The 24,702-nt window shown below is 40.8% G+C and overlaps 1 protein-coding gene across 1 annotated transcript; it reads right to left on the reverse strand.

Moving 5' to 3' along the window:
* Nucleotides 1–8,012: 8,012 nt before the first annotated feature.
* exoc3l2a (exocyst complex component 3-like 2a) lies at nucleotides 8,013–24,497 on the reverse strand. The gene is made up of 13 exons (XM_004576121.5): nucleotides 24,236–24,497; nucleotides 21,317–21,888; nucleotides 19,254–19,477; nucleotides 18,070–18,817; nucleotides 17,868–17,982; nucleotides 17,673–17,783; nucleotides 17,493–17,593; nucleotides 17,263–17,373; nucleotides 17,033–17,168; nucleotides 13,806–13,928; nucleotides 13,547–13,702; nucleotides 12,081–12,202; nucleotides 8,013–9,378 (listed from the first exon to the last, which is right to left on the reverse strand). Exons 2-13 carry the CDS (start codon nucleotides 21,862–21,864, stop codon nucleotides 9,063–9,065), a joined length of 2,811 nt encoding a protein of 936 aa, XP_004576178.3. The 5' UTR covers nucleotides 21,865–21,888; nucleotides 24,236–24,497; the 3' UTR covers nucleotides 8,013–9,062.
* Between the last annotated feature and the right edge of the window lie 205 nt (nucleotides 24,498–24,702).

The following is a 24,702-nucleotide window of genomic DNA, read 5'->3' on the forward strand; positions in this document are numbered from 1 at the left end:
CACCTCTCCCCTGCTCTGGCTCTAGCGCCCTTTCTGCCAGAGCGATGGTGGCTGAGACACAGCAGAGCGGAGTTGTAAGTGCCTGGCTTAAAACAGGACATGTTGGCTGCATTTAACCTTCAGTTACTCTTTATATAGTTAGGTAGGAGTCAGACCATGTTTCTTTTTAGCTGAAAAACATTACACCAGGTAACCTGCAGTGTTGAAAACGTGTTTTCCCAACTACGGTTGCCACCCTACAATCCGTCCTGCTCTGTAGTAAAATCAGCGACCGTCCTGTTGCTCCCATTGAAATGTATACAGCCTATTTAAAATCTAAAACTTATAATTGTCCGTAGCCTGCTGCTGTTACCACTGTCCTGTTTGAAATCTAATGAGAGAAACTGGTTATTTTCTCATATGTGCATGTGCTGATATTGAACCCAAGGTACTAACTAGCTAACTGACTGGATGCCCATTAACCTTATAACTCCTGTTTTGTGTGTGTGTGTGTGTGTGTGTGTGTGTGTGTACAGAGAGATAGCCAGGTTAATAATGGATATGAGGAGTTTTTTTCAAAAAAAGGAGCCACATTCAGGTAAAAGTGTAAAATCAAATGATCCATCGATAAAGGATAATGTTGGATCAGTGTTTCAATATTTATATCTTTTATTAGATGTTCATGTGGTTTGGTTATTTGCCTTTTGGTTTAAAGTACACTGAGAGAGGACTTTTTTATTAGTGATCTTAATAGTTTTTGTTTTTTTTATCTAATTGAATACAATCTATTTGTGTATGATTGTCAGTCCAAAGAGGGAGAGAGGAGAACATGAGGAGAAAGTACAAGGTCAGGAAGAACCAGGTAAGAAAACAGGCAGGAAATACTAACAGGCACAACACAAACTGTTAAACTGGCAAAGAAAAAAAAACTAATTTTACTCGTACAATCTGGAAGTTGTGTTCTCCCTATATTAAAGCTGCTATACAGAATCTGCTAAACAAACTGGGTTGTCAGCCCTGGCACTGCATTACCATATTGAGCTTCAGTCAGAGGAAGTCACGGTTGCCAAAAACTTTTTGAAGCTCAAGAGTGAGGCTGGTCCCATCCCAGATATGTTTAACATTGTGCAATCTTCTGGATAATCAGATCTTCCCCACACTGAAAACTGCTATTCAGGTTGCCCTAACAAACCCAGTTAGCAGCTGTAGCTGTGAGAGGTCTTTTAGTGTCTTGAGTGAGCTCCATACAGTACCTGGCTGAGAAGGACCATGGGTCAAAGCAGACTCCAGCAACTGGCTGTGATGTCAGTTGAGAAAGATGCTTGAGAGACTTGACCACCAAAATGTGATAGACAGATTTGCCAACCTCAAGCTGAGGCGACATAGGTTAAAAGAAAAGATCTGCAGAGCAATAGTAGCATCTGCAGTAAAGATCTTTTCATACATTGTATACATTGTACCGTAGGCCAAGGTGTCTCAATTTTTCTAATTTTTTAATAATATTTTGTACATTTCAAGGACTCTATTTTTGGAGTGTATTTTTATGTATCTGTATTGTATTATACATACACTTTAAAAGTGAGTCTCTGTCCAAAATATGCACTCAGTTTACTTCTTACTCACTGTGAGCATCATTCATTATTCTCCTGCAGTAATTAAGGTTAGGATATATTTTTTTAAAATTCCAGTCCATTCTTCATTAGCAGCATTTAAATAACCTTTATCAAATTTGATGGTTTTGTTACAAACTTTTCAAAAAAGTGTTTTGCTTTTCTTTCACAAATGTGGGGATTAAATTGTGTTAAAATGTACAAAACAGTGATGTCATGTTTTGTGACGAGGACCTAGGCACAGAGAGACTTGATGAATTTAAGAATGTTATGATTTAATAAAGAAATTTGCAGACTTGCACAGAGATGGTAAAATTATGATGACTGATGACGGAGACGAAGAGGGAGGAACAGAGGTTTAAATGCACCAAGGAGACAGTCAGAGGGAACTCAGGACAACTGGAGACATTTAAGGATGCAGGGACTGACAGAGACAGGGAAGAAGTCTCATTGTGACGAATAAAGTTTATCTTGCCTGGATGGGCAGCTCTCTGGGTGCTCAGCACCCCCAAACCTGTGATTCTAGAATCGCCCCTGGCCTGCTTGCGGCTGAAGTCAAAGTAAACTTTATTGTCATCTCCGCTACATACAGTCCAGTATATAGAGAGACGAGACGACGAGGCTCCAGTTACAACAGTGCAAGTAAACAAACAATAAATATAATTAGAGTAAGAAAATAAATATACACTTTAGGACGAGGGGTGAAGGGATCAATAACAATTTAAAATTTATATTTGATGATTTAAAGTCTCACACACAACCCATCGAAAGGGGAAGGGGGCCGGCTGCTTCCAAACAGAGCACATTTCATTTATAATATTGTAAATCCAAGCCCATTATGTATTCATGATTTGAATCCTGGGTTGTGCGAAATCTCAGAAATAAACACTAGACAAAGTGATTCTGTGAACTAAGGTGTAGGTCTATGAGGTTATGTTGTGGTGATCCTCAGGTTGGGGGGTGATTGTTCATACTGGAGTGCAAAATTAAAACCAATGGAGGTTTGGACAAGAAAAGTTCAAAGCCATCAGGTGCTCAGTTTAGAAAAAAGAGAAAGGAAGAGGAGAAGAAAAGAGCAAAAGATGCAGGTAAGCAGATGTGTGATTGGATAATGGCAGCTCATCCTGAAACTATCAGAATCAGAATACTTAACAGTAACAGACTAAACTCCAAACATTATGTAACATTATGTTACAGATTTTACACATTTAAGAAATAGCATTAAGATATATATGCTATATATATATATATAGCATATATATCTTAATGCTATTTCTTAAATGTGTAAAATCTGTAACATAATGTTACAGATTTTACACATTTAAGAAATAGCATTAAGATATATATGCTATATATATATATATATATATATATATATATATATATATATATATATATATATATATATATATATATATTAGGGGTGCAACGATACACAAAATTCACGGTTCGGTTCGATACTTTGGTGTCACGGTTCGATATTTTTTCGATACAAAAAAAATGTTCATGCATTTTTAATTTGTCATTTATTAAAATTATAAATATATATTTTAACTCAAAAGTACAGTCTTTAAATTTAACCCTAACCCTTGTGCGTGTTTTTTATTTTGACAGCGAATGCGCACCTGCGGACCACTTATGTGCAGCCCTGGTTATTTAGCTCGTCATATTGCAGCCACAGAAATTCTTTTGTCCATGAAACCATAAAGCTGCACTTTCTTTTTGCCTTATAGTCTGATTTGTCATAACTTTTCCGTTTTGTGGTAAGCTTTTCTTTGGCTGTCACTTCTTCACCCCGACCTGTCTTATTTGGCTCAGCAGAACTGAAATGCTTTTACACACTCACTCACATAAGCTCAGCGATTCTCTGCGCGATCAACCTCTCACATGCTTAAGCTGCGGGAAATTTCACTTGTCATGTTTGCATAGTAAGCTAACGATTAATAAGACGATGTCAGAGGAATTGGTGCACAAATTATCATCACTCACAGATCAGTGCTGTCGCTCTCTATACACAGTTCGCACGATTGCAAAGTGAAAGCAAAAAAACAAGCGCAAATTCAAACGCAACTTCAATATGTCACATATTGACAGTGGCTCACCGATGCCAATGACATAATTACCCAGCTACATTTCTGAAAGAATGCAAAAGCATTGACATATATTTTTCCTACAATAGCCCGACGGGCAGGGCAGAGATAGATTTTGGTAGCCCGACTGAAAAAATCGCTAGCTCCGGGACGTCGGGCTAGCAATATTGCAAGCCCTGTATCTGATTGAGGAATCACTCATCTTTGGAAAAGATAGTTTATTACAGAGAAATGGCTCTTTCCAAAATAAAAGCTATACTATCCGCTTCTTCTGGGCTATATTCTCAGCAGCATAAGGAGAATCATGTGCTAACAGCTGTCTAAATGACTCGGCTAAAGTTAGTAGCATGCTTGCTTTTTTTTGTCTGCTTCCACTTGTCTTTGCACTAGGATGATGTCGGCGTAAATGTGCAGTCATATTTGTTGTGTTCCCACTAGTGCTTTCAGGTTAATCTCGTTGAAATGACCTTAACGCCACAACACGGCAAATCTCCGTTAACGAGCTACCGCCGATCGCTCCGTGCATGGGGCTAGACGGCCAACACGTTAACGAGCTAACTGCGCTAACACACTAGTTCACACCAATGTAATTGAGCATTGCGTGGCACATCCAACATACTGTTTTACTTTAGTCCATGACTCGCTTACCTTCAGGGTCATACGTCACATGAAAACCAAAATAATTCCAAACGCCAGATCTGAATGAGGTTCAATTTGCCTGTTGCAGGGAGAGCTTACTTCTGTCTCGCTAGCTTGCCCTGTGCTCTTCCTTCTGACTATGCTGTCTGTGTGGAGCGCTCAGGGGATCTGCGCTCGACAGTGCAGCCTAGGCAGAGTAGTCGAACACAGATTCACTGAGCGCTCCACACAGACAGCATCGTCAGAAGGAAAATTGATAAAATAAATTACAAATGTTGTATTGTTCGATACATATGCGTACCGAACCGAAAGCACTGTATCGAACGGTTCAATATCGATACGAATATCGTTGCACCCCTAATATATATATATATATATATATATATATATATATATATATATATATATATATATATTGACAAGAAAATTGACAAGAATATTCCAGAGTAGAAAAGAGCGTGTATAAAAAGGGTGTAACTATTGCAGTGTTCACAGTGTGTTAGATGGAGGAGTTGTACAGGGAGATGGCCACAGGCAGGAATGATGGTGCTTTTTGGTAATCTCAGTCTCTCACTGAACGTTCTCCTGTGATTGGCCAGCATATCCAACAATGTAGCTGCCCTAAATTAAATATCCATTTTAGTGGAGCAGGTTGAGTTTTATAACAGCTACAGTGTGTCCCAGGATGGTGACTCAGATCTTTGTCAGTGTCATGTAGTGTGGGGTTTCTGCTGAATTTTGAGTTTTGTCCTTAATTTTGGATTCCTGTGTTTATGATGTTTTGAGATTTGTATTCTGTTCATGTACTTGTTATTTCCTCGTTAGTTTCTTAGTTTTAGCTTTGCTATTGTCTGCGGTCTTGTCTCTGTTTGGGGTTAGAGTTAAAGTTTATATTCAGTTCATTGAGTTTCAGTTTATCCTGCCTCCTCTGCGTCCCCATGTCTTGTTGTTTAGTCTCTGGCTCTGTGTTATATTACTTCCTGTTTTATTTTGGCAGTCTTCTGTCCCTTATATCTTGCCTTTAGAGTTTTTTTTTTTCCTTTATCCCCTTATCCCTTGCTGTGTGTTTACCCACCTGTTCCTCAGTCCCCTAATTAGCCTTTTGTGTGTATATATAGCTTTTGCCCTCCCTTTGTCCTTCTTATGTCATACTGTTGTCTTTACTCTGTCTATTTGTAATTCCTCATTCCTAGTATTTTTCATGGAGCTCTAGTGTTTAGTTGAACATTGTTTTGCCACCATCTACTTATACTAGCCTTAATAAATGGCCCAGTATTTATTTACTAATGCTCCTTCTCTCTCCACCTCTACATTTGTGTCCTTGCTTCATCACACTCCAACATGACTGTCAGACGGGCAGTAGTAATAGTGCTGTTACTATTTTCTATATTATCATTTTAGAGTTATTTGGTTTTATAATAAAACCACTGTTTTAAGACTTTTTATTTTTTTACTATACTTACAGATCAGAAAACAGAAAAGGCAAATGTATGCAATCGGAGAGCATACCACTAACTACTGTACAGTCCAATAAAGTCACACTGCACACATTCAGCAGCCACTTTATTACTTACACCTGTCAAAACAAGCTGCTGATGTTCAAACTGAACATCAGGAAGAAAGGTGAGTGAAAGTGGCATGGTTGTTGGTCTGAGTGCTGATCTACTTGACTCTAATGGATTTTCCCACACAATGAGGCAATGGTACAAAAATGACCAAATATCTTATGAGCCACAGTTGTCTGGTTGAAAATACCTTTTTGAAAATGCGCAACAAATCAACACAGTAAGAAATATCTTTACCACTGATCAATACATGGAAACCATAGCAGGGAGTATAAAAAGCTGATTTGAGAGCTGCATTAATAGTAGTGACAAAGACTGTTCTACTGTGAGGTTAGTGGCAGAGTGGAGAGGATTCTTACTTTTTATCTGAAAACATGTCTGCAGGACTAAATGTGTTGTTTTCTGTCAATATTTCCAAATGGAATACATGGTTATTATTGAATAATTACTAATAATTTCTAATGATCAGAAATTGAAATGAATCAATGTGAAGCAGCAAGCTTATATGTGAATGTAAATTTACCAAAAGCACTTAAAATAAACTTGCTGGATCGTGTCGTGTGACCACCCTTTACTACACTGACCTTACTGCGGTAAGGGGACATGGAGATGGCCAAACATCTGCAGTTCCATGCTTTTCAAATAAATATATCCCACCACCTGCTGTGAAATCCCACACGCTCATGGCAAACCTCCCAAGTTATTTCAAAGCACACGGCCACTCATTCAGAATTCAAATACAGATCCTCTGAGAGGTCGGCATGTAGAATGACCCCTGCTGGGGCTGGCCAACTTTGTTATGGTAAGCCCACGAGCAGCTCAGACATGAAAAAGCTCAGCGGCAGCAGCAGAAGGGAAGTTCCCTCCTAGTGCATAACGTAAACTTGGCTCCAATAAAAGCATCCGTTGGCACCTCAGCGGACAACAGGAAATCTTTGTTTAGTAAAAAACATCCCGTTGTTGGCCCCGGGTTGGATGACCCTTCTTGTTGCAAGACAGTGCAGTCGTTGTTCTTGAGCTCCATATTTAAAGCTCTGTTTACTGAACAAAGCAGCCTTACTCTTAAGATAAACAACAAAGACTTTATGTGTAGGTGGGCGTATATGCGTTGGCTACATAGATTGTGTGTCGGTCCAGTGCCTGTTTGTCAGAGTACCACTTGGTATGTATTGTTTAACACAGTGCTAGACAGCATGTCTGACCCTCCGGTGATCAGGGGTCACAGCACCTAAAGTTAGAAGTTGGCAGAGTAACTGACTAAAAGCATATCCATTCTAACAGTTACTCAATTTCTATTGGATTTCTCAGACTTTTTAAAGTCTAACTTAGTGCTCTGTTATGATAAATGATGATATTTTATTAGACCAATCCAAGAACAAGCTAACTTCAATCATTTCTTCCTAAAAACCATCATTGTGTCTTTTAGACCCCATCCCTGCTGCTTAATAAAGTTCCACCATTAATTAATCCTTCAATTGTAAACATGATTAACTCATCTTTATTATCAGGCCATGTACCACGGGTTTTTGAGGTGCCAGTAAATAACCTTCTAGGCACGACTCCTCTGCTTCCTTAATACCAGATCACTCTAACAGGTCCCTGAAAAGTCTTCAGTTAATCCAGAATTGGAGCTATAAAAAGAAACCATGTGTTTCCCATATTAGCTTCTTTTCATTGGCTCTCTGTTAAATTCACAGGTGAATTTGAAACCTTTCCCCGCACACTCAGGCTCTGAAAGGTCACACAACACCTTATTTTCCTAACAGAGCACCTTGTTCTCAGACTGGTGGCTTACGTGCGGTTCCTAGATTTGATAAAAGTTTAGTCAGAAGCCGAGCATTATTAAGCCGTCTGTGGGACCGGCTCCCGGTTTGGATTCAGAAAATTCACCGTCACTGCTTTTGAAACTTTTGTTTTTGATCAAACCGATAGTTAGTGATGGATCAGGTGATTCTGAACCATTCCTTAGTGACGCTGCAATAGGCTTAGGCTGCCGTGGGGTTTCCCATGATGCAGCGAGGGTTCCTTCTACACTATTTTTTGCACTCTCTGTATGTTTATACAGTACTGCTGATTTTTTACCTGAAATGCAAAACAGAATTTGAACCCACAATGACAGAGCTGCTGAATCACTTTACTCGACCCAGTCAATGGGCTTTTATTATGTTTCCAGCAATAGATCCATTTCATTCACAGTGACACAACAGATTTCCATAAAATTAATATGCAGTACTAAGAAAACATTGTAAAAGTAAAATGCAAATGGAGGATGTTTTGAAGAAAATAAAGCAATTTTGCATTTTTCTGTATTAGTTTAATTCAAAGTGCAGTCATGAAAAAACACCAATAAAACTGCACCACTTTTGTTTGATCAAAGGATCTTGGAGACCTTGCCACAGTTATTTTATGACTTCTTTCATGTTATATATAGCAATGAATGTTTGGCCCAAATCTGACCCACCTCATTGGATTTGGTGCAAATGTGACTTCTGCAGCTCAGCCACAGGTCCACTTTATCTTATATCCACATTTGTAACACTCACAACATTTGCCAGTTATATCGGTAAGTGTCAGAATGATCCCAGATTAGGTCCAAATGTTCAGGACCCTTTGTTTTTCTTATCACTAAAGCCAGCATCATATTGGCCTAATTGCACGCAGCAGAATGACTTTTTAACAGATCAGGTATCTGGATAAGAAGCAAACAGCTAAACAACAGCAAGTGTCTTTAACTTTTTATGCACAGTACTGTACATCCATATGCTCTATATACCAGAGAAAGGGTATATATCATTGGGTAAATATATGCTGAAGAGCAGACATTGTAAATCATATTGAAGTTTTTTGTGCAATGACAATTAAGAAATAAAGGCTGAAAAACTAATGAACATGATGTTACATTCAGAGGATATATTCTTTTTTGTTTACTTCTGTAGAGGTGTAAATAAACAGCAAAGTACTGTAAATCATGGTGAGTTATTAAAATACACAGTTTGTTTCATCGTTAAAGCAAAAGCGAACACGAGGAAATGGAGAATTGTCACTGAGGATGTACAGTATGTGCAGTACCTGAGGTTTTTTTTAAGTGGCTGGTGACAAAATCAGTTTTGGTCAAGGTGCATGTACATCTCATCTTCGCAGTATGCCTGTGACTACTCTCCTAGCACAAACACTAGTGGCTAGTCTTCTCTGTGAAGTTTAGTCGCATCTTCCTTATTCTCTGCAGGCTGAGGTGTAGCGTTCCTGATGCTTACTCTGCCTCTCCGTCTTGGCCGGTGCTCTGAGAACCAGTTGGAGACGGTCATGGCGAGGCGGAGGAAACCCAGGCTGATGCAGTGCACCTCTGAGGTGATGGGAATATCGGAAAAGAGGGCGTGGTCCCGGCACATGAGGGCGCTGCTGCATTCAAAATCTTTGACGACATTGAGGATCTCCTGTCGCTCTGCCTGCCGCATCATCCCTCGAACATTCAGCAGGGTGGAGACATGCTTCTTCCTGCAAAGAGGAAGGATACAGGGAGGACGAAGGATAAATGGGTATGAATCGGAAATTAGATCTGTGTGGTGTTGTTAAGAAGTGCCATGACGCCGAGTAACGGTCATTTTCTCTGAGTCACTGTGTTCACTTCTGGGAAGGACAGAAAATTCAGTGCCCGTCTAAAATTTTGCATGGCGATGGTTTTAAATCATATTGGGCCTACTTAAATTTACAAGCTTCATTTAAACTTAAACTAACACTGAATAAGGTAAAAACAAGAAGCACTTGTGTATGTAAACATTACAGAATAAAAAACTACAGTGGGGCAAAAAAGTATTTAGTCAGCCACCGATTGTGCAAGTTCCCCCACCTAAAATGATGACAGAGGTCAGTAATTTGCACCAGAGGTACACTTCAACTGTGAGAGACAGAATGTGAAAAAAAAAATCCATGAATTCACATGGTAGGATTTGTAAAGAATTTATTCGTAAATTAGGGTGGAAAATAAGTATTTGGTCACCTCAAACAAGGAAAATCTCTGGCTCTCACAGACCTGTAACGTCTTCTGTAAGAAGCTTTTCTGTCCCCCACTCGTTACCTGTATGAATGGCACCTGTTTGAACTCATCATCTGTATAAAAGACACCTGTCCACAGCCTCAAACAGTCAGACTCCAAACTCCGCCATGGCCAAGACCAAAGAGCTTTCGAAGGACACCAGGAAAAGTATTGTAGACCTGCACCAGACTGGGAAGAGTGAATCTACAATAGGCAAGCAGCTTGGTGTGAAAAAATCAACTGTGGGAGCAATCATCAGAAAATGGAAGACATACAAGACCACTGATAATCTCCCTCGATCTGGGGCTCCACGCAAGATCTCATCCCGTGGGGTCAAAATGATCATGAGAACGGTGAGCAAAGATCCCAGAACCACACGGGGGGACCTGGTGAATGACCTGCAGAGAGCTGGGACCAAAGTAACAAAGGTCACCATCAGTAACACACTACAACGGCAGGGAATCAAATCCCGCAGTGCCAGACGTGTTCCGCTGCTGAAGCCAGTGCATGTCCAGGCCCGTCTGAAGTTTGCCAGAGAGCACATGGATGATACAGCAGAGGATTGGGAGAATGTCATGTGGTCAGATGAAACCAAAGTAGAACTTTTTGGTATAAACTCAACTCGTCATGTTTGGAGGACGAAGAATACTGAGTTGCATCCCAAGAACACCATACCTACTGTGAAGCATGGGGGTGGAAACATCATGCTATGGGGCTGTTTTTCTGCCAAGGGGACAGGACGACTGATCCGTGTTAAGGACAGAATGAATGGGGCCATGTATCGTGAGATTTTGAGCCAAAACCTCCTTCCATCAGTGAGAACTTTGAAGATGAAACGAGGCTGGGTCTTCCAACATGACAATGATCCAAAACACACCGCCCGGGCAACAAAGGAGTGGCTCCGTAAGAAGCATTTGAAAGTCCTGGAGTGGCCTAGCCAGTCTCCAGACCTCAACCCCATAGAAAATCTGTGGCGGGAGTTGAAAGTCCGTGTTGCTCGGCGACAGCCCCAAAACATCACTGCTCTCGAGAAGATCTGCATGGAGGAATGGGCCAAAATACCAGCTACTGTGTGTGCAAACCTGGTAAAGACCTATAGTAAACGTTTGACCTCTGTTATTGCCAACAAAGGTTATGTTACAAAGTATTGAGTTGTATTTTTGTTATTGACCAAATACTTATTTTCCACCCTAATTTACGAATAAATTCTTTACAAATCCTACCATGTGGATTCATGGATTTTTTTTTTCACATTCTGTCTCTCACAGTTGAAGTGTACCTCTGGTGCAAATTACTGACCTCTGTCATCATTTTAGGTGGGGGAACTTGCACAATCGGTGGCTGACTAAATACTTTTTTGCCCCACTGTAAATGAGAAAATGATTTTGATAACTACCAGCAGCTGTGGCATAAACCTTACATTGGGTGGTGATCTAATAAAATTGTTAAGCACTGTATTTTATTTATCATTGGATTTTTTCATACTTTTTATCCACAATATGTAGACACAGCCGTATGTGCACAATGTGACTCTTAAGGTAGATAAATAAAAGACTCGGGAAATCCTGCATTTGATCTCCTGAAAGACTTGCGGGTCTGTCATAAGGTACAAAGAAATGCAGCAAGTTAATGTGTCTCTAGGTCTGAACTGCTACTTTTTCTCTTCTCTTCCACACCTTTCTCTCTCTGACTCAAAGAGTGGCACCAGTCTGTCTCCTGCAGGATGGCAGGAACAGGAAGTATTCGGCAGCAGCTTCCTGTCTGTTCCTTGGAGGGTTATGCGTCACGTGCATTAGGTCGAAAACCGTCACTAATGTGAGTCTTAATCTGTGCACAAACAGGCTGGAACTCCCCCCCAGAGGCTTGTCTGCTTCATCCATTCTCAAAACAGACCCGCACCGCTCCAAAAATAGCAAAGTTAATGTAGATATGTTTCCGCGCTCCTTTTCCTTGTTTTGATCCATTGCAACAAAACAACATATGCAGGCTTACATTTTTCTTGTTTTAGCGCAGTGCCAAAAACAACACAGCGAATGTGTAGCCGTAAGCATAAAAGAATATAGGACCTTTGGGAGGGACCAGTGCAGAGAGCATCTGTCTTATAGATGTTTCCTGGTTGTAACATTTCAAGACTGTTCATTTGTGAGGGGGGGGGAATCCTTACCGTATATCTGGAAATTCTTTCACCAGGACAGCCACCTCCATTTGGATGGAGGGCGTGTCCTCCAGGAGAATGATGTCAGCAAGGTGACAGATGATGCTGTCCAACCAGGAGGAGCTCGATTCCTGAGGCAGAGAAGAGGCGACAATTCATTCACAGGAAACTCAGGACTACAAGATAAATCAAGTACTTTGAACGTCAGTAAGACTACAAAAGTAGCATATAAATGCAAGCACGCTACATAAATAAATATAAATCTGTCAAGTTGGACAGCTGTGCTTTTGTTTGAACTTATAATGTCGTTTGGGCACTTAGTTCTGGTGATTACACCTAAAATACCTCAAATACAGTGGATGAAATTTCAAAACACATAAAAGGCTAAAGGCTGGCATCCTTGCACATCTAATGGTAATGTATTGTTAGATATAAAAGTCATAAAAGATTCTGCAGACATCTTTGGTCACTGTTTACAAGACACATGCACTTGAATGTGCAAAAGTTTCAAAGAAAAACAGTGAGCGAGAGACGAGACATTGGATGGACAGAATGAGAAGAAATGGACTGCAAGAAGACGCGAGTTCCACTTATTTATTATCATTGCCCATCCAAATGACCTCTTCTTAAGTCTTAATGTGTTTTTCAGGCAAGAAGTGACAAGCAGTTTAGTGAACAATGAAACCCACAGAGGAAGCACAGGTTAATGCCTCTGGAGGCCAAACACTTAGGAATTTGATTAGTGAATACCAGACCTCAACCTCTGCTTTCCCAGTTCTTGTTTTTTTCTCAGGAACACTGAGGAAAAGAGAGGTTGCTTGCCACTCACTAAAAATAACAACGTCTTTTTTTGGTGGTCGTTAAAAACTCATCCTCCCCCCAATGCTCCTAAGTTCCCAGTTTCCACAGAAACTTCATCCCACTCCTCAGCGAAAAAGGCCATCAAGGCCATTCCAGAGCCACATCAAAGTGCGCCAGCTGACAGGAACAGGAAGTTTCCTCCGAACACAGCAGCTTCCTGTTGTCAGCTGAGGTGACGGACACTTGTTTGAACTTGTAGATAGAAAGGGGGCAAATGCCATGCCGTCAGGCCTCGTTGTTTGACTCCCTCTTCCCCACTTTGGCAAGTGCTAACGTAAGCCCGGTTCATCCATCTCCATTTCACTGACGGCAGCCATTTTTCAGAGCTCAGTCCTGTATCAACACTGTCTGAGTTATTCCTGACCTAGGAAATTCCAGGGTCAGGCTCCAGTCACAGCCGGCACACTCTTTCCCCCTCCCCATTCCAAGTTTTTGAGAATCAGCACTTTGGATCGGTTTGTGCTCCCCGGAAACATAACCACTACTTGTGTCTTGGACTCTGTAAATTTCCTTCTCCATATTTGGAGACCATTAGCACTCTAAAATATAATTTTCTTTTCCACACTAACACAGTCTAATAAAAAAAATGTTTTGTGTCTGCAGACCAGACTTACCAGATCCTTAAAGAGTCCTTTGAGCTGCTTGGCCTCATCTTGCAGGCGGAAAGCCATCCTCTTCCTCATCTTGGAGGATGTGCACATGAGGCGTCCCCTCATAATGGCTCTCACATACTCCACTAGGACCCGCCGGTGCACCTCACCCACCAGTGTCTGTCAGTCATAACAGCAATTGTAGATTAGCTATAGTTTTATATAGTTTCATACCTTTATACATTGAAAATGTTATCGACTACCATTTCAAACGTGTATTGACCTGATAGGGTGGAGAGTCCATCCTTCTAAATTTCTTGAAATGCTGTTTAATACTGGCTTCAATAGCCTCGAAGGCCTCTGTGTTGTTCAGCCACTTTCTCTTCATCAGTTTGTCAAAGAAGGGCTAGAAAGGCAACAGACAAAGTACAGATTAAGAACAGATTTAGGTTTGGTAAACCTAACCAAGGAAGGAAAACAGCAGATTAGCCTGGGTAAAAGACTGAAAGTGAGCACACAACGACGTGGGCTGCTGGCAAAGTTTCTGGGCTGCCTTTCCTCATAACAGCCATCCCTAGGGTTGCCAACCGTCCCTTAAAATACGGAATCGTCCCGTATTTCGAAACAAAAGTACACGTCCCGTATTGAGCTAATAAGGGACGCACAATACAGTGAGAATCAAAAGTAGTCTATAAATGTTTATGGAATTAACACTTTGTTTGAAAACATAATTCCCAGCCCCTCTCCTGCTTTGTGACCAATGAGCTGACAGCACACTTATGACAATTCGAGTATGACAATTCAGATTACCGCTCATCTCATTGGTCGAGGAAAGGTCGCTTACGGAGAAAATACCGGAAGACAACAGATGACCACAACAAGAAGCATGGCCAACAGGGAAACAAACGCCGACTCTGCGGTGCAAGTCTCGGACGACAGTACACCTAAAGCTGGGCAGACACTGTGCGATTTTTTCAGTCACGTTATTCAGCACCTGCTCAAACTGCACGGTTGACTCGCAGGGGTTAGAAGTTGGTAGGTCACGATGCAGGGTCTCACACTATACCGCCCGATGCTCTGATGCGACCTGAGTGCTCACACTGTGCCTCCATAACATGAAGGTTATAACAGAAAATCTGTCGCGCTCTCTCTGTCTTTCACTCACACAGACACACACACCACCACCATCAACTTTGCTAAATTGCTAATGAAAAACATGATCAGGCAGCTGTGATTGAGCAGCAATGTAAATCCAACTATTTTCACGGTTGTTGTGGTCGTGATAATTTTGTGATGCCACATCGAAAAGGCTCGGATGAGCTTTCCAAAGTTCTACAAGTTGTGCCTCCATCGCTTGTGTCCAGATCACACGCTGCACAGCCGTGCTGCTCCGTCTTTTTCACCGACGTTTACGTGTTTGCGCGCGAGCAGTGTGAGCGGCTGTGGTGAGAACCTCACGAGCGATTGATGATCGGGAGCTGGTCGTGAGGTGTTAATCACTTCTCTTTACCCCACGTATACTACACGATGCACGATGAAGGCCAAAATCGGTCCGATCACTCAAAAATCGGCTCAAAATGGGCCTAAAACCGCACAGTGTGAGCCCAGCATTAGAGCAGCAATGTTTGTTCCCCTCAGACAAAGGGAAGAATGGGAAAAGGAAAACACCTGGCTGGAAAAAGTTAATATGGGCATGTGCAGTGAATATCAGCGCTATGTGGCCAGAAGTGTGATAATATAATTTATTTTGTGTAATAAACAACTGCAAGGATACATGAGTACAACAAATAGATGACTAATACATAAAAGTAATACATAGATGAATAATGATGATGAGTTAAGATGCGTAGTCATGGGAACAAGCGGGTTTACAAACAGGAGCAGCTGATTAGCTTTAGAAAAGCTGAAATAATATTTCAACTGAAGCCGATTGTACTAAATGCACTAAATGTGCACTGTTACAAGAATGTTTTTCTTTCTATTGTTTTCTATTATTTTAAGTTAAGCAGGACAGAGTTCTTTTAAAGAAAGATTTACTTATATTCTCAAAAGTTAAGCATGACAGGCTTCTGTTTAAGAAGGAGACCTGTTTTATTGTGTTAATGTTGTCATTTTGAGCTACAAAAAAATGGCTAAATGATCATTTGTTTCACATGTGTTCATATCACAAAGAATACACATCTACTTAAATCAAATTCAAGTCAAAGGGTTAAAAAAATAATTTCACACACAAAAAAAGAGCTAGAAAATTCACCACACTGGGAAGGGTGAAGACAACTGGGTCGCCCGGCCCTGGCCACGAGGTGTCCCTTATTTATTTTTCAGGGAGTTGGCAACCCTAGCCATCCCTCAAGAGTCTCTCCATCAAAAACAATGCATTATCAGGGGCTGTAACATCTAGTCCTTTTAACTGAATTAGTGTGGATGGTTTTATTACTTGAAATTTCAGATATAGGAATGAGGTAAAGACTGTACTTTATACTCATTGTTTATTATTATTATCATTATTATCATCATCACGTTGGACAGTTGTATTTATTAGCTGTTTTTGTCGAAACAGCTAATGATACAGCTAACGAAACAGCTAACGAAACAGCTAACGATACAGCTAACGAAACAGCTAACGATACAGCTAACGAAACAGCTAATGATACACTAAACAGCTGTGTGTACACAAAACACTTCTGCCCAAATACTGACTTTTCATGTATTACATGTAAGTTCTCCATATAATTCGGTGTATTATCAAAATAATAAAAGACACAAGTATGTGACCAGAAACTTAGCTACAAAAAAATACTGTTTTGTTTTAGCTTACCTGTCATGAACACAAATCTGCCAGAAACTTGTTCAGAACTAATAATAAGTAAACTTAATGAAATGAATTTGTGCTTTGTACCAAAAGCATAACCTTCAACCACTAAAACTATTTTTCTGTTCAGGAATGCAAGTAAATAACTGTAATTTTGTATCTTAACCTGATAAATAATAATGTGCTTTAATGTTTTTTTCTTTTTGTACAGTAAATTGAAAAATTCTTTGATAAGAAAAATAATTATATTTTAGCATTAAAATATAATTTTATTGAAGAGCTTGTGCATACTGGAGCAACCATTGCAGTGACACACACAATAATTTTGCCGATTACCATTACAGTACTGTTAATTTAGGGTAGCTGTGGAACATTATTAGTTCATTCCCTCTTTTTAAGTCCACCCTCAAAACTCATCTGTTTAAAATTGCTTATGTTTAAACCTCTGTATGCTCTTAACTTTTATCTGTTATTCTTATTATTGTGTATATTTCCAGTTTTTGTGTTTTTATCTGTTGTACAGTGTCCTTGGGTGCTTTGAAAGGCGCTATTTTTAAATAAAATGTATTATTATTATTATTATTGGGTGATGCTCTCATAAATTTGTTAAGCACAGCACATCTGGGTCATGATCGTAATTATGTTTCCAGAAAACCATCTTTAATGGCTCAGATGAATCTTGCCACTGTCCTACTCACTCTGATGTGGTCAAATAGCCTGTCAGTCAGCACCCTCACTGACTGGTTGATGATCCTGTCCAATGAGGAGTTGGCTTTCTGCGCAGATTCCTCACTGCCCTGTGGGTCACACTGCCTGCAGCGGTCCACAAAGGATCTACACATTACACAAGAAATATGACATGTCAGTTTAGTTTCTGTAGCTCTTTTAGAAAATGTTCAGATATGAAGTTTCACTGATCTTTGCCAACCTGAGAGGAGGGCAGCAGTTAACCAGAGCTATAGTCCTTGACACATATCCATCTCCTCGGTCTCCAAATTCTGCCTGACTGTCATGAAACATCTCCACCTTCCTCTGGAAACTGAATGCATAGAGGTTTTATGAGAACACTTTGAATGCAAATACTCTCTCTCTCTTTCTCAGTAGATAGATATATAGATATGATTTAACAGCTATAACCTTAAACTACTGTCCACACACCTGTAAATGAAGTCAGCCAATCCAATGAGACTGCAGCGAGCCACTCTTGCTCCTAGAAACTGGTTCACAGATGTAGATCTGTCCAAATCCACCTTTACCCTCTGAAATTTTAAAAGACATGAGTGATAAGACAGAGGTTTCATTCAAGGAAAATGTTACTGAAATAGTACGGCTTTGTACCTGGATTACTGAGCATGCTAGGTGAGACTGATACTCCTCTATGTGCAAAGTCTGGGCCCACCGCCTCTCCTCTTCATCAAGCACATGGATCAGCTCTGTTGTCACCTTATCCTGAAAATTGAAAAAGCAGGAAATTTAAATGCATCGCTTATCCACATTTTCCCAGCAACAGACATTCAAACACTCTTTTCTCACCCTGACTACACTAATGCAGTCTTGTTCCAGCCTATCCACTGTCTCTTGAGGCAGAATACCATCCAGTGTGCTGTAGTTGATGGGTGTGGTGGTCCCGATTGTTCCTAGGACATCCCTGGTGGGAAAGAATTAATGTAAAAATTTAACTAGGAATAAAAGCTTGTTGTGTGTGTCGTTATTGGAGCAGGCAATCATTACCAACCTGTTGTAGATGTTGTAGAACCAGTCAAGTAGTGAGTATACGTCTGTGATCTGCAGTGGGCCACTGGTAATAGTGCGAAGACGTTTGGCCACAGCTCGATGGTAACTTTCCACATACACCTGGAAGGCTGCAAACTCCTCTGGGTAAATGGATATAGCGTTCCTTCTCGCTGCATCCAGATCATCCACCATTCGACACTTCAGGCGCTCCAGGTATGAGGCCAACTGGCCTGCTTGGGTGTCTACCTGATGTGGCAGGCTCCAGTCTGCAGCCTCCACTACAGCCTGCCTCCACTTCATCTTCAGTCGCCGGGGACGCTGGCTGGGCTGGATGCAGGGGACCTCTTGCTCTGGCTTAGTCTCCTCCCTCAGAGCCCAGGCAGCATCAGCATGCTCCTCCTGCTGGATTACCAGCACCACCAGACCAAGGTTGGGGCCAGCACTAGGCTGACGGAGTGACTCCCGCACCACATCCCACATCTCCTTCTGAAGGGCTTCATACAGGAGCTCCACATCCTTAGCTTTTCTCCGGCTTGAGTCCAAAGTCGCATTAGAGCTGAGGGACTCATCAAAGGAAGAGGACAAACACAACATGCTGGGTGGAGTACTGGGACACAGGGTAGGAGTAAGGGTAGGAGGAGTTGTGTTTGGCAGGAGAGACAGGAGCTCACACTCTCGCTCCAGTTCCTGAATGTGTGTGTCAGCCAGGAGAAGGTCCCTGTGATTGACCAGCTGTAAGATCTCCAGAACTGTGGGAAACCAGAAGAGAAACACAAGTTTAGAGGTAATAGGTTTAGTGACAAATATGTTAATGCACGTATCTCATTCAGCAGCTGTGCATGTACCTGGCTGACAAACTCGCCTGTTTTTTGCAGGTTTGTCTGCACATTCCTCTGTTCCTGATATAATTCCCTGCCGGAGTCTCCAAACAGTAGCTGGACTGAATTATCTAGAGGAAGCTGGGGAACATTTCTGACCCTACTTCCTCTCCTTTTCAGCCTGATGGTAAGTGAGCGCAGTGGCTCCCAAGTGAAAAGTTTTAACCTCATCAGAGGGTTGTCTAGGTTTCAACAACTGCTGTTGAAATTTGACCTGAAATATTAACTAATGTAATGTAGATTCTTTGCTAAAGTCTACAGGGTCACTTGGAAAGTAATTTTTTTTTATCGACTTCTTAATTATTACCTGAGAGGGGCTCTCTGGTTTTCACTACTGGATCCTCTGCCTCCTCCTCCATTTCCTCCTCCGCCTCTTGGGATGCCTTGTCTGACATGGATTCCCTCTTTAGCTTGCCCAGACTGACCATCCTGAGGAAGGATGATCGCCTGGAAGTCTCTACCTCGTTGCCTACGCTCAGGTCTCCACAGGGCAGGCTTTCTCTGCGCTCCTCCTTCCGTCGACCAGTGAAGCTGCAGAACATCCACAGCAATGACAAAGAGCATAAATCATGGCCCTAAATGATGCAAGGACTTTAATGAGTGCATGAGGTTTGTATTGTCCTGTACGGAGTTCCTAGGAAAACCTGTGCTTTGAGTGCCACACATTCACAGTGTTGCTGCCGTGTGTGGCTACCTCGTCTAAAAATAGTCCCATTGAGTGAGGACAGCAAGTACACAACATGCCACTGAAAAACAAAAGAGGTTCCTTAGATCAACAAGTTACCACAGCAAATTACACAACCGCTTAGGAAATAAGGGCACTATATGTTATTCTGTCACTGACCAGTAAACAGGACTTTTATTCTCAGTCGCTGAAAAACAATTTTTTAATGCAATCAAAAGCATTATATGAGTCCAATGAGCATAGAGTTGCTTCACATAAGTGACATACAGTTGTCATCAGAATTTACATGGCTGTGAATATCACGGTAATTTGGGGGCTTGATTTCTTTGAAATGTTCTTTTTCCAGTCCTACATCTTCAATGACTTAAAAATTAACCAAAAATTGTTTGCACAAATTTTCTTTCGTTTTGGATTTTCTCTAATCCACACAGGGTCAAAGGTATATACAGGCTTAAAGAAATACAGATGCCCCCACTAATATTTGTTGCTTAGATAGTTGCGCCTGAACTTCTGATCACCGACAAGCTCCTGGCATAGTTCTTGCTGGATATTTGACCTGTACTCTTGGCAGAATTAGTAAAAATGTTATTTAAATTGGTTGGTTTCCTGGCACAAATCCAGCATAGTCCAGAATTTTTCAACGGGGTTGAGGTCTGGGATTTGGGAAGGCCATGCCAGAAGCTTAATATTAGCCTATTCCAGAACCATTTTAATGTGCGTTTTTACATTATTGCCCCATTGGATCACCCAGTTATGTCAAGGTTTAAAGCATCTGCCTAATTTGGTAGATGGTAAATGGACTGGTTCTTATGTAGTGGTTTTCTACTCTACTCGAGCACTCAAAGCAAACAGTAGCTTACCAATGCTGAACGCTGAACACTGGCACAGGTTTGAAAGCCTCTTCCAAACGTACCTCTTTTAACTGTGACTCAGTCTTGTCTCGTCTGACAATAAAACTTTCCCACAAGGCATTTGGCTCGTCCACATAGGGAGCTACAAATTTCTACAAATGGATTAACCCTGAAATGTAAAACTTGCTTCACTGACAGTTATGCCAGCAGTTTTTCTGGGTTATGGTTAGGGATGTTTCTGAATATTCTAGCCAATTTTTATTTTTAGAACTTGTGCTTGGGTATAACTCCTTCAAATGATGAGCTCAGAATCTGCAGTTTTGTGGAAATGACTAAGACACCTTCCCAGCTTAAATTTACGTAAATTTAGAGTTCTTATTAATCATCTTTTCCCACAGACTTCTCTGAATTTTCCCATTGTTATGAGTATTAGTTAATCCCATGTGTGCTGTGAGCTGTGAAACACATCCTTTTTGTGCTGACAAAGATAAAGTACCAGTTGTAGTCAATGGTGATCACTAATGAGAAGTTAGTAGGCCTCGGCAAGTTAAAAGACATTCAGTGGACCTTCAGTGTCACCTATTAAAAGATTCAAGTGAGTGTATGAATATATTTTAGCCTATATGTATACGTTTGGCCCTGTGTGGATGTGACAAAATCCAATGTCAATTCAAACTTGTATACTCAAAGTGCAAAAGCATGCTGCACAATGATTACACCTGGAAAAAAGAACATTTAGGTCAATGATGAGTGAATGTAAACGTCAAACCACAACTGTACCACAGGTTAAATTGTTTAAAAACTGCTTTCTTTCTACTCCAAATCTCTCCTCACCGAAGCAGGGTCATTATTCCCTCTGAGCTCCTGCGTAGTCCTTTTCTTTTCTCTTTCTCTGCTGGTAGTGTATTTGAATCTCCAGGGCTGTAGTGTGGGGTGCTGTTCCCCCATACACTCCGTCCTGATATGCGAAGCCCCTTTCCCAATTTTCCAAGGGTCTTAAGGGGAGACACTCCACAGATCCGCTCAAGGGTCCCCCGCAGTGGCTTCACTTTAGGATTCCCTGCCCCGTGTTTCCCAGCATTTACCTCGTTCTCCTCCTCTTCACCATCACAGGACGACTTCAGCTGGAGGTTACCCTTGACCTCCCCCATAATGAGGCCCATGTCACCTCTGTTCCTGTCATCATCATCATCCAGGTCCACATCCTCAAAGGGGTTCAGGTTCTTGTTTAGATCCTTCAGTTCATTAAGCTCCTTCAGGTCCTTGAGCTCGTTCAAGTCCCTGATGTCTAAGTCTAGGCGAGGCAGAATCAGTTCACCGTTCACTCTGGGGAACTCATGGCAGCTCTTGGATCTTCCCGGGAGTTTCTTCAGAATGGGCATGGTTGCATTTAATACGTTAACAAACTGCAAAACAAAGATAATGTGTAAGATCTAGGAAAAATGTTTCTTTTCTTTTTCTTTTAATTTAGATTTTTGTTTGTAATTCTATGGAAATACTTAGGATGAAACAACTGGGATAAAACACAACCTACAGAGATCTGTCAACATTACCCACAGTTAACATTAACTAGGACATGAGTACCAGACATACCCGGGCTTTAACCTACCAAGATAAGAGCAAAATAATATAATTTCATGCCCCAAAGAATTCAGAAACAGTCCTGGATCAGAGGTTTCATTTCAAACTACTTATAAGTGAACTCATTTTAAACTGAAAGTTAAAATAACTTTTAATGACATTTTTTATATAAGAGTTGGTTTGTGACGTTTTTTCAGTTCTAATATAAGGTGATGAAACTGAGTTTTTGCTGTTCTTCTTGGCCCCGATTTACACCTTAGTGACAAAACAGTTTCCAGGGAAACACAAATAGTCAGTTTCATACCGAGAATCCAGGTGGTGTCACATTAGTTTCAAATATACGAGTATGTGATAAATTAAAGGAAAAAAGTAGAACTTTTGATCCTTAAAGTGATGGGATCTGGTGACTCTGCGGTGGGCAAGTTATTGACAAAGTTCTGGAGCCACTCGTCGCCTTGTAGGGAATTGTCACTGCACATCAGAGCAAAATGTTCACCTTTATCCCTCTATGAAACATTTCTGTCCTGGTGGGAGTGACAAAAAGCCAAAGCGACAACAATAGGGCATTAGAGCTCCCTGAATACTTTCATGTGAAATATATTTGACCTTCATAGTAAGAAGAACGCAACACAATGGGTAGTGTATATCCTATAGCAGTGCTGTTATTGTGCTCTCTAGTGCTGGAATATCCTTTTGAAGAATGCCGTTTCATCCCCCGAACAAGACTAAGAGAAAAGAAGCTAAGGTGCTGTTCAGGTGATATGTATTGGCTAATATATGCAAGACTGCACACAGCCCTGGGTGGGATATCGGTGAGAAACAGGACAGCTAGTTCTATTAAAGGTATCTAAAGATTGTTTTTCCACTTCCAGTTTTTAAAAAAAATCAAGTCATTGTGCTGTTATACGTAGAAAACATAAAATTGTCTGCTCTCATGCGTTGCATATTCAATGAGCAAATTTTTACAGAATCTTAAAAAGTACTGAAGGCAAAAAGCACCCCCTGCTGACTCAACATTATATTAACACCAGGCCTACAGTAGATTGCTGTTTTTGTCTGACTCTCCATTTTTTCTGCTTTGGCTGTTTTTCATTATTGTGTTTTTTTGCCTTATGATGTGGTCATAATATTTCATATGATTACTTGTGGTCAGATGTGGTGGTTACTTTTTTGGAACCCAGGAGTATGTTTTTCTTTCATTTGTACTTTTTCATTAATTCAGTAAGTATACTTTGTTTCACTTCCACTATAATGAGAGGCTACTGCTTCATGATCAAGAACAAGAAACAGTGTTTAGTTTCATACCGCATGCGATGCTGAAAAAATACTTTAGGTGCTTTAATAGTGATTAAAGTTTGTACGGTATCATGCCAAGCTCATTTCAGTCAGTTTTTACTCGTTATATGGACTTCATTTTTAAATAATGACATTGAATAGAACAAATAGTAGCAGGGGAACAATTTTTATTTTTTTTTTGCTTTGATGGCAGTGAAAGAGAGTTCTCCTTTTGTTTGTTCATCTTTGTTCCTGCCAACAGAAACAGCCAAACTCCAGACAGTGACAACAATTGATCTTTTGTTAGTAAAAATTCAGAACAGTGACTCGAGTTGAGATGGTTACTGTGATGCTTTGGCATTTGAATCCTTTAGTGTCTAGATGGAAAAATAATACTGAATGTTCCTGATGAAGAAAGTAGACGAGCAGGGATGGTATTTATCAGTTGTGTCTTTTTTAAGAAGATGACCTCAAAGTTCATAAAATCAGTGTGACTGGCAAACGCTCAAAAGCCAGACATCAGCATTGTATTACACTTAGCAACTGGTGGGTTGATCAAATATGAACTGTGTATGATTTTTTTTCCTTGATATTCTTTCTTGATTTTTCTAAGCTGTTTATTTGTTTGTTTGTTTGTTTGTTTGTGTAATTAGCCAGGATAGGGAAACTCTTCCAAAAATGAAAAAAGTAAAGGAGGAACGGTGAATCAGTTTGGGGTTTTTTTTCTAAACACAAAAATGACTACCCAACTTTAAGTATATATGTTACAGACAGAGGTGGTGAAAAACAGCCAAACACAATGATTTCCACATAAAAACAATCATTTGAACTTAAATCTCTATCACAACGGAAACACTCAGTATGAAATAATAGATGATTGCAGAGGATCAGACTTACCTGATGACGATGCCTTGCTGTGTTTCAGTCCAATGTCATCCTGGAGTGTGTTGGCTAAATGAGCTGCCCGGCTGTAGAGTGTCTGTGATGAGTGTGAGAGCGTGTCTGAAAGTCCTCACTGACTCAAGAGAGCAATGTTGCTGCCTGCGGTTTCCTGATTTCCTGCGGTTTACCCTATTGTGGTTGAAGGTGATATGTTTTCCTGAGGAAAGGCTTGTCCCGTCCTTTCTGCCCCCCCCACACACACACCACAGACCCCCACCCCACCACCACCCTGTCCTGATCAGCCCCCGCACCTTGGGCCCCAAGTGTAATTAATTACACTAATTGTATTGACCTTAAGGTGAAGGAGGACAACACATCCCCATGTTTTGTTCTACGGTTGTGAATATCTCTACATTCTCTCTGTGTTTGTGAGTGTGGCTTCAGTAGAAAACGTAAAATGCGGATTATTCATTGTCAACAGC

Source organism: Maylandia zebra, linkage group LG10 (genome assembly GCF_041146795.1).
Source record: "Maylandia zebra isolate NMK-2024a linkage group LG10, Mzebra_GT3a, whole genome shotgun sequence".
Classification (NCBI taxonomy): Eukaryota; Metazoa; Chordata; class Actinopteri; order Cichliformes; family Cichlidae; genus Maylandia; species Maylandia zebra.